The following is a 9,783-nucleotide window of genomic DNA, read 5'->3' on the forward strand; positions in this document are numbered from 1 at the left end:
AAAAAGAATAAAAACATGAAGAAAATATTAAAATAGATCAAATAAATTCTTGCGTTGGACTGCATCGATCCGGTCCTGTTTGGACCTCCATAGCCGAGTCATCCGGTCCATCAGAACCACCACTCAGAGTCTAACCGGGTCACAAGAAGCTGGACTTTCCATGATCCAATTTTCATCTCAGTACCTTTTCTGGTTTTCCACAATCCAAGAGACTGGAACCGAGTCAGAGAACCTGGTTCCCAACAGAACCAGTAGAACCGGGTCAGTGAGGAGAAGCTGCTTCTGATTGAAGGGGGATTTAGATCAGCGGTGGTTCTATTCTGCATGCAGGTCAGCTGTTGTCCTGGACCAGAACCAGAACCGGTCCTGCAGGGAGCATGTTGAATCAGAGTCCAAACCAACTTTGTTGAAAAATGTACAAATTTATTGAACATGTTGATGCGGAGCCGTCCAGCAGGGGGCGCCACGCCTCTGCAACGGATCGACTTCATTACAAACGGAACCAACGTAAAAACCTGTTGACCACATCCCATAATAACAGAAAACAAGGGTGGAGCCTGTTGCCATGGACACCTGGGCATCTTCATGTGATGAGCTGTGAGGAGACAAAGAGGACAGCATGACGCTCACTTCCTGTCAGGATACGGCGCCCCCTGCTGGATGACTCAGACAGGTCCCAGTCCGGTTCTGGACCCAGTCCGGTTCTGGTGAGGGCTAGAAACCTGAAACAGCTGCCGCGCAACTTATGCTACACATTGTTGCTAGGCAACCAAAGAGCGAGCGAGTTGATGCTATCCAGCTAGCTCATGAGAAGTTTAGCAGCTAAAGCCTTTCCTCTGCCTACATCTCCCAGAATGCCGTGCAGTTCAGTGAAATTATTACATATTCTATAAGACATTATCTATCGATATTGATCACATGTCTATACATATTATTGATTTATTGTTCTGGACCCAGGGAGAACCAGAACCAGGCTGGACCGTCTGTGGTGAGGATGATGAGGGTGAGAAGGTCAGACTTACGGTCTTGACCGTCTGCTTGATGAAGTCCTTCCTGCCGCTCAGGTCGTGTTCTGGATACGTGTCAAACACCTGCAGCAGAAAGCAGAGGTCATGCAGGGCCCGGCGGGGTCAGAGGTCATGCGGGGTCAGCGCTCCGACCTTCAGGCAGATCTGCTTCATAGTCATCTCCTCCAGGTCGGCCTCCTTCAGCAGACTCTCCACCGTCTTCCTCAGCTGTTCGTCTGTCGGAGCCTTCTTCACCATCCTGATGAGCGGCTCGTCTTCGTCGGAGCTGTCCTCGGCTGAACCGTGGGGGTCAGAGGTCAACATACGCAGGGGTCAGAACCAGACCCGGGTCGGACACGGTTCAGGTTCTGGAGCTGTGGCTCACCTGGGTTGGTGTTCTTGCTGCTGCTGCTGCTGTCGGCCTTCTTGGTTTTGGCGCCGGCTACTTTCTTCTTCTTTGGCTGAAACAGACAGCAGAGCTCTCCGTTAGAACCCGGTTCCGGTCCCAGATTCAGACCGGGGGCTGGTACCTTCTCCTCTGCCTCGCTGGTTCCGTCAGAGCGCTGGCTCCTGGATCTCTTCTTCGATGGTATCTGCTGCTTCTTCTTCCCTCTGCTGAACTTGGGCTTGGAGGACTGAAACAACCAGAACCTGTTCAGGGTTCTGCAGCAGGTTTGGGTCAGAACCAAGATGATCTCACCTCATCAGACTCTGACTGGTCAGTCTGCTCTTCCTCCTCCTCCTGTTCTGACCGTTTCTCCTCTGCATCAGAACCTCCGGCCTCCGCCTCCACCTTCTCGTCGTCGTCTTCGTCGCTGCTGGAGTCCATGACGATGGCTTTGGATTTGCTGCCGGGTTTGGACTTCTTGGTGCCACTGGCTCTGGATATGCTCTTCTTCTTCTTGGCCAGCGAGTCGCCGCCGACCAGTTTCTTCTTGGTTCTTCGCTTCTTCTTCACCGGTGCGCGCTGTGGAGGAACGACAGCAGCCGTTAGCAGGGGGCGGAGCCTCAGTAGAGAGGGGCGGGGCTTCTGATCACCTTTCCGCTGTTCCTTGGGGCGATCAGGAAGATGAGGATCCGATCGATCAGATCCTGGTGGGTTCCTTTTTTCTCCAGGTCCAGAATGGAGCAAACCAGCTTCAGCTTGGTGTTGGTCAGATTCGAGTTCCTGGGGGAGACGGGTCCATCAGAACCTCCATCAGAACCGCTCCAGGGATCCAGAACCAGCTGAGGAACCCACCTGAGCATCTTGTCTCTCTTCCTGGTGAACTCCTGGCTGTCTGCGGCGAACGGGAAGCCGTTGAACAGCCGCAGGTTCTTCTTTACCGAGGCCGACTGAGAAGACACAGAACCGTTACTGACCGGGTTCTGGTAGAACGGAGCAGTTTACAAACTGAAAGATGGAATGCTTTGTGAACCAGGACCCGGTTCAGCTGGTGGAGAAAGGAGGCCATGGAGATGTTTCTGTTCAGCAAAATCAGATCAGGAACCATCAGCTGCTGACCCGGTTCTGTTGCTCAGGCACAAGCTGGAGACCTTCTGGCCTGTTAGATGGGACGCTAACAGAGACGCTAGCTGGGACGCTAGTTGGGATGCCAACAGTGACGCTAAAAGGGACGCTAACAGTGACACTAGCTGGGACGCTAACAGTGACGCTAGCTGGGACGCCAACAGTGATGCTAAAAGGGACGCTAACTGTGACGCTAGCTGGGACGCCAACAGTGACGCTAAAAGGGACGCTAACTGTGATGCTAGTTGGGATGCCAACAGTGACGCTAAAAGGGACGCTAACAGAGACACTAGCTGGGACGCCAACAGTGACTCTAGCTGGGACGCTAACTGGCACACTAACTGTGATCATTATTGCGATCATTATTTCAACCCAGAGTAGCTGAGCAGAACCAGGTCAAAGAGTTTCCTCAGACCCAGTAGAACCACTGAGGAGTTCTGGTTTTGCTGAACTTGTCTGGATCAGATCTCACCGGGTCTCACCGGGTCCGAGTCCCTCTTCCTGGCTCTTTACCTTCCCGGGTCGGTCGAACAGGATGGCGTGCAGCAGCTTCAGCTCCTCCGCCTTCCTTCTGGTGATCTCGTAGTTGGTCCGAGGAATGTCTCCCAGCTTGTCTCCACCACCTGAACACATCAGAACCGGTTACCTGTCAGACCCGAACAGTACTGGTCCAGAACCGATCCAGGACTGGTCCTGTTCGGGTCTTACCGTCTGCCACTTTCAGCTTCTCCCTAGCCTTTGGAGCCTGAAAATCCAGCCGGTCCACAGTCTTTTTGGTCCGCTTCCCTTCAACGATTTCTCCACCATCTGCAGCAGAATTAGAACTTTCAGAACCTTTAGAGTTCTGGTTCTGGCCACAGAGACCCGGCGGGCCGACGGAGAATCCGGATACCTGAGATCTTGGAGGAGCTTCTGGGGGAAGCCGCCTCGTCTCTCTGCAGATCGTCCTCCTCAGAGACAGCAGAGCCATCCATCGCTTCGCTCCTGTCTGACGTCTGGACGGCCAATCAGCAGAGGGCAAATGTCTGGACGGCCAATCAGCAGAGGGCAGACTCAGCTCTCCAATCTCACAGCAGCAGAAATATTACACATCTTTTCTGATCTGTAATCCACACATTTATCAACACCTGAAACATTTAAGCTTCTGCCTTCAGATTGAAAAAGTTTTTATGTCTAATGACCTCCTGCACCACAGGGGGCGCCAGAGATGAATTCCACCGTGTTTCAATAAAAGCCTTTTCTCTCACCCTCAAGAAATCATCATAAAAACTCCAGAGGCCTCAGGTATAACAGAGTGTGCAGTTTTCACACTACACTTTGGCATACAGACAAATTTAGAAAATCTGATGTATAAAGCCGTACGTACCTGCTCATACCTGCGCACCAGTGACGTGCGGTCAGGGGAGGCATCATGGAAAAATTCTATGTAATAAAATCATTTATATTGCTATTTTCACCCTGTGGTTTGTACTATAAAGTATTTATTTTTCATTTAGCTTAACCAATTCTGATTATTTTTTGCTGAATTTTTGCAATTTCCCATTCAAAAACGCAGCAGGTGAGGCAGCAGTGAGTTGAGCCTCACCTGGGATTGATCAACCTCTCACTAACTGAACTGGCTGCTATTCTATGGGAGCCTGTTCCTCGTGTCTGTATGTCGCCAATAAAATGGTTAAAAACATTTAATGTATGAACTGATTTTCCATAATTTAGCTTATATACATAATGTTCAGTGTCTGTTGTCACCAACTGTGTGTGTAACGTGTTTCTGTGCTGAGCAGCGATCAGAAACCAGAGAACAGATTCGAGGTGAGGCAGGCAGTTCTCTGGCCTCATGGCAGGGGGCGCTCATGACCCAGACATTGTGACTCCACAACTGCAGAGTAAGAGACAGAAACAGGATCTAGTCATGGAGCTAGCCATACAGTAAAGTGCAGCGATATATTTAATGTTTTCTCCTCTCTTCCGACATCAGAAGACTACATTTCTACACTTAAACAGTTTTCTAAAGTGGATTTTCAATTGAAGCAGACATTATGACTTTAAAGTTTAAACACACTTAAATATTATTCTACCTCAATACACTTTAAAGAAATATATTAAATAAAAGCATACTTTAAGTGAACAAAATATGTATTTGTTCAAGTAATGAAATGCTTTTAAAGATCTTGTGTATATTTTAAAATAAAATTTTTAAAAATTCACTTAAAGCTAACTTTAAAAGAAAACTATTAAATATACTGAAATTTCAGTATATTTTAAATTACATCTCTCATGCCTCAAAACATCAAACATTGCCTGTTCAGTGACAGAGCTTCTACAACAAAAACAATACTTGCCCTTAAAGGAACCATGATTAGTTATAAAAAAGACCTTATTTGGGAAATATTTATCTTAGATGTAAAAACAATACAGTAATAACACTGTAGGTTATTTAGTTTTTATAAATTTTAATAAAATATTGTCACGGGAATGTCGCCATCTTGTTCACGCTGCAATGCATTTTGGGTAAATGACGTGTAACGGTCCAACTGCCTGGCTCCTCCAGCCAAAACAGTGATGAGAAACGTTATTAAGCCTTTTTAATTTGAACTGGAGCGCATTGAAACCGATCAGAACTAGAAATAACAAGAGGTGATGAGGAGGAGGAGCAAACAGAGGAAGAGGAAGAGTTGGCCGTAGGAACTGCTGCTGCCTTCAGGTTCAAAATGAAACAATGAATGTTTCATTTATGAATAGGCAATATAATAAACAAGAACTCAGGTAAAGTTAGCCTTGCTGTGTTTCCTCTTTGGACTCCAGTACAGAATGGACCTAATGACGTCATCAACCCATTGGTGAAAAAATGGCGACCTCCATGGGTGATATAACAAAAGATGTACATTTTTTAAGTAATTATAAGTTTTGGCATAATACAAACAGCAACTTTTTAGGTAATAGGAAAATTGCAACATATTAAGGCCAACATGTTGAACTAATTGTGGACCCTTTTAACAATAAATGTAGCAAGTATCTTCAGTTTTACATCTCTCCAAATATGATCTGTTGTTTTCAGTTTTTTAACAAAAACACGGAAGCTGTTTTTACCCAATCCATTTTCAGATGTACGAACGGCATTAGCTTCAGTTCACACTCCAGACCAGATGGTGGCGGTATTGCACACGTTCAGTATTTTTTTTAAAGCGCCATAAAAAGAAGAAAAGCCATAAAGCCAGAGAAGATAAGAGATGCTGTTCAAATTCGGCATTTTTACTCGCATAATATTGAATTAAAAGTCTTTGATAATAGTTAGTAGTTTCGGTAAATTCCAGCTGGTGACGTCCTAGTCCGAGTTAGACGACAACTGGACAAGAACCGATGGAAATGAAATGTGGGTCATGAAAAGAGCCGAAGGGACGAAGGCTGCTAATGTGTTGCTAGCTGTACCTAATTAATAATGGAGTATCTCGATTATTAAAATTCCTCGAGGAAAATGTATCTACCTCGAAGCTTTGTCAATTTATGTTTTATTATTTAGCGCACCCATTACTTGCGTTGCACAGAGCTCTCACTTCCGCCTCTGAGTTGTTGACGAAAACAAAGTGTTATCATCATAACGTCCAATTTTCAAGTTCGGCTCGTGGGGATTTTATTGATCCATGATAATGTCCGGGGTTTTGTTGTTTTCGGGGGACCAATAAGCATCTTTAAAATGACTGGCGCCATGCCTGGAGTACGGCAGCCTTTCTCCTCCAGGAGCTGCTGTTTCAGAGCGAACGGCAGGAAGAGCTGCAGGTATTAATACAGGTGAGCTGATAGACTGAACACGGCGGGCGGCTGAGTAGCTGATGGTTACAGTTTAAGTGTAGCTTTACGGACGAACCTCACAATAAATTTCATATCATCCCGGTCTGAACAAACGGCTGGCGGAGCGTCGTGGCAGTTCATGGCTGGTAGACAAGTTTCTGAGTGTGACGAACTAAGATGCCAGAAATATCGTGTATTGCTCCCCCAGTTCTTACGTTCGTCCCCTGGTCTATTTCCTCCCCTCTTACGTTCGTTCGCTCGCCTGCCCCCCACCGTCATAGCCAAGTCCCCAAATCCGCATCTCCCGTTTTCTCAAACCCAAAGCTCGACAGGTATGGGGCAAGGTGACAGTTCATCTATTAAACTGACTGAAGATGAAGACAAACGAAAAGCTGGAGTATGGACATTTTTTATAAGCGTATCTTTATTATTAAATTGAATATAATTTCAGGTTTTTGTATATCTTTTCTTCAGGTTAACTTAGAAAGTGAGCTGTTACTGTTGCAGGTTAGTTTTCTAAATTACAGAGAAGTAACTGTTAGGGAAGCTCAAATATGACGAATTTTATTGATATTGATATCTGATAGTAACACTGCTGTTATGCCAGATTTACCAATATTTTATTTTTTTTAAAGATTTTATTGACTCTAGTGGCCTTTATTTGATAGTTAATTGACAGGAAAGAGGGTAATGAGAGAAGGGGGAAGACATGCGGCAAAGGTTGCCAGGCCGGGAATCGAACCTGCGACAGCCGCGACGAGGACTAAGGCCTCCTTGTGTGGGTTGTGCTTAACCCCTGCGCCACCACAGCACATCCCCACCAATATTTTATTTTATATATTTTTTAATCCGATTACTCGATTAAATGTAAGAATAATCGATAGATTATTCGATTACTAAAATATTTGTTTACAACAGCCCTACATTCAGTAACTACAAAGTTACTTCATTAGCAATTATAATACAAAAGTGTAATTGTAGCATACTGTCATCACACTACTAATATATAAAATATGTAATCCCAATATTATAAAAATACACTAAATATATTTTAAAAGTAATTCAATCACAAAAGTAGTACACTTAAGATAAACTAAGAGCATGTTTATATTACATAAAAAGCCATATAGTTAAAGTATACTAAGTGTAACTTTAGTTGTTCCAAAAAAGTACATTATAGTACAATTTAAATTATAATTTTCTACAATTTAATTACTATTAAAATACACGGTGTACAAAACTAGTTGTTCCAAAGTAAGTCTAGCTTCCAGTGTGCTAAGATTTAACAAACTTGGCATATTTATTTTTCACCAGACTTGGCTTTGGATGAACTGATATTTTTGTGCAGAATGAGCAGCGCATGGACTTCATTTATAAGGTAAGACAACAATAACATGTTTTGTTTAGTTTATTAATGAAATGTGCGTTTTGTGAGCTACAGTTTGTACTGTATGTGTAAAGACTGCAGAAAACTGATCAATGGCTCCATGTTCTCCATCAGAGCCAAAGCTCCTCAGGTAGCGGCTCACCTTGGTGCAGCTACTGATATACCTGGGATTGTCTCCACACCTGATCACCTGATCAATAATCAAACTGTTTGATCAGCCCTGGTTTCTCTCTAGTGAGAATAAATAGATGCATTCAGACGATGAGTTTCATCTTTATGAGACACAAACTGAGCAACATGATTATTTACACTGAGGTTTTCACATCCTGTATTTCTCTTTTCTTTATTCTGTGTGTGTGTGTGTGTGTGTGTGTGTGTGTTAGCTTATTGTCTGAGGATAAATGTCATGGTTTAAACACTAAAATATTAAAATCATAAAATCATGGGGTTTGATGCTTCCTGGTCTAAATAACGGAATCAGATTTCAGTGGATTTAGTGAGTTTTGACTCTTTCTAGTTTATTATTGTCCACAGAAAAAGTTTGTGTGGCTGCTGGACATTTTCACTGCAGGTCAAATGTTTGCGTATATTTACGCAAACTTTCATTTTAATACATGACGAGTTGTGCGTAAAATATGGCGCCGCACAGTTTTTGTGTATAAACACGTTTTACACATGAGAGCTCAGGTGTTGATATGAAAGAGTCAATATTCATAAACTACAGGACATCCAATCAGAAGAGGGAAAAACTGAACAAAAACCATTTTTAAGGAGTTCTCATGCCGAATGAATAAAGTTTCTGATGTAGTTAAAGTTATAATGTAATTATGTATTTTTATTAAACTGTTATCAATAGCCTAATCAAAGTATTCCCAGCAATAGTTACCACTGAAACAGACTAGCTGATTTCTATCTCTGCCAAGTGAAACCAGAACCGTGTATTGTTCTGACCTGAAGTGGACCGTGCCTAATAGCTTTTCCTTGTGGTTCTGTTCCAGACTGCTGGGTTCTGATTCCGAACCGTGGCCGAACCTATGCAGACTCATTTCTAGTAATAACTAGTGCTAAATGACCCAGTTTAACCGAACTGCTGCGTTTATTCAGTTAAATCCGCCGAAATCTGAATGGAGTCTGGCGCCTCTGAGACAAGATGTTAATGTCAGTCAGCGCTGGATACTGTCAAGCGCGTGCACTGGGATCAGGCGCGTGCAGAGACTGTGACGGATCTTCTTTATTTGCATCACGTGCACGCGAGTTGGCGCGCGGAAACTTAAACCTGCTAGTCGCCTGTTAGCTGATAGTTAGCTGTTAGTTAACTCCGCAGTTAGCGTGAGTGATAAGCTCTGATGGTACTGGTCCATCTGAGTCCCTGTATTTCCGACCCGCTAGTTATCACCCTAAACCCCAGTTTAAACAGTTTAACCAGCCTAACTCCAACCAGCAGGAAGCAGCTAGCTGTTAGCTCCGCTGTTAGCTTCAGTAACAAACCGGTACCAATTCTGACCACAGGAAGAACCAGAACCAGCCGTAACGCCGCGCCTCCCCCCCGGTCCAAACACAGCAGAGAAAAGTTTACCTGGTCCCGGAGATTCGAACCGAACCAGAGCGCCACTCAGCTGTCAGTTAGTCATCAAGGCGGGATGCCTTCTGGGCGGGACCACGGTAATGGTAGCTATGCTCATTGGTTGAGACGTAATGACGTTCCCATGTGTTCCAGTTATTGTCACAACACCGCCCCCTGCTGCCCAGCCGCGGGATGTAAATACAGAGGGAGTTCTAATTCTATTATACCTGCATGTTTAGTTGAGGAACATCTCCTACATTATTGATGATTAGTAAGCTTTGTTAAATATTTATCGGTTTCATTTATCAAATCAAATGAGTTAATTTCAAGATTCTCAACAATATTTCTCCTTATAAAGCAGTGATGTTCACTTTAATCTTCTCCATATTTTCTTTAGAAAACTGGATCAGAAACATTTATTTTGTTTCCAGATTTCTGCCTTGGAGAATAAACTGTGACCAACACATCTGAAGATACATTCAGGATATATATTTAGGGAAAAAAACTACTAACGGATAGAGCTACAGTG

At 44.1% G+C, this 9,783-nt stretch overlaps 1 protein-coding gene across 4 annotated transcripts; it reads right to left on the reverse strand.

Moving 5' to 3' along the window:
* Nucleotides 1–402: 402 nt before the first annotated feature.
* On the reverse strand, nt 403–9,405 carry dek (DEK proto-oncogene). Of its 4 annotated transcripts, none has more exons than XM_028012219.1 (12): nt 9,267–9,405; nt 3,410–3,542; nt 3,226–3,324; nt 3,031–3,140; nt 2,248–2,342; nt 2,046–2,175; nt 1,708–1,974; nt 1,538–1,642; nt 1,393–1,468; nt 1,161–1,303; nt 1,023–1,091; nt 403–595 (listed from the first exon to the last, which is right to left on the reverse strand). In XM_028012219.1, the coding sequence occupies exons 2-12, from the start codon at nt 3,489–3,491 to the stop codon at nt 584–586; spliced, it is 1,188 nt and encodes a 395-aa protein (XP_027868020.1). In that variant the 5' UTR covers nt 3,492–3,542; nt 9,267–9,405; the 3' UTR covers nt 403–583. The 4 variants fall into 4 exon arrangements, with proteins under 4 accessions (XP_027868020.1, XP_027868016.1, XP_027868017.1 ...); XM_028012215.1 differs by having other exon boundaries at nt 1,161–1,318; XM_028012216.1 differs by having other exon boundaries at nt 1,161–1,318; nt 3,410–3,583; nt 9,267–9,363.
* Between the last annotated feature and the right edge of the window lie 378 nt (nt 9,406–9,783).

Source organism: Xiphophorus couchianus, chromosome 3 (genome assembly GCF_001444195.1).
Source record: "Xiphophorus couchianus chromosome 3, X_couchianus-1.0, whole genome shotgun sequence".
Classification (NCBI taxonomy): Eukaryota; Metazoa; Chordata; class Actinopteri; order Cyprinodontiformes; family Poeciliidae; genus Xiphophorus; species Xiphophorus couchianus.

Coding starts and splice junctions, on each gene's coding strand:
- dek (XM_028012215.1), bottom strand. CDS start 3,491: ATGGATGGCTCTGCTGTCTCTGAGGAGGACGATCTGCAGAGAGACGAG. Junction 2,343..3,030: donor TGTTCGACCGACCCGGGAAG/GTAAAGAGCCAG, acceptor GTGTCTTCTCAG/TCGGCCTCGGTAAAGAAGAA. Junction 1,975..2,045: donor CCCCAAGGAACAGCGGAAAG/GTGATCAGAAGC, acceptor GTTCCTCCACAG/CGCGCACCGGTGAAGAAGAA.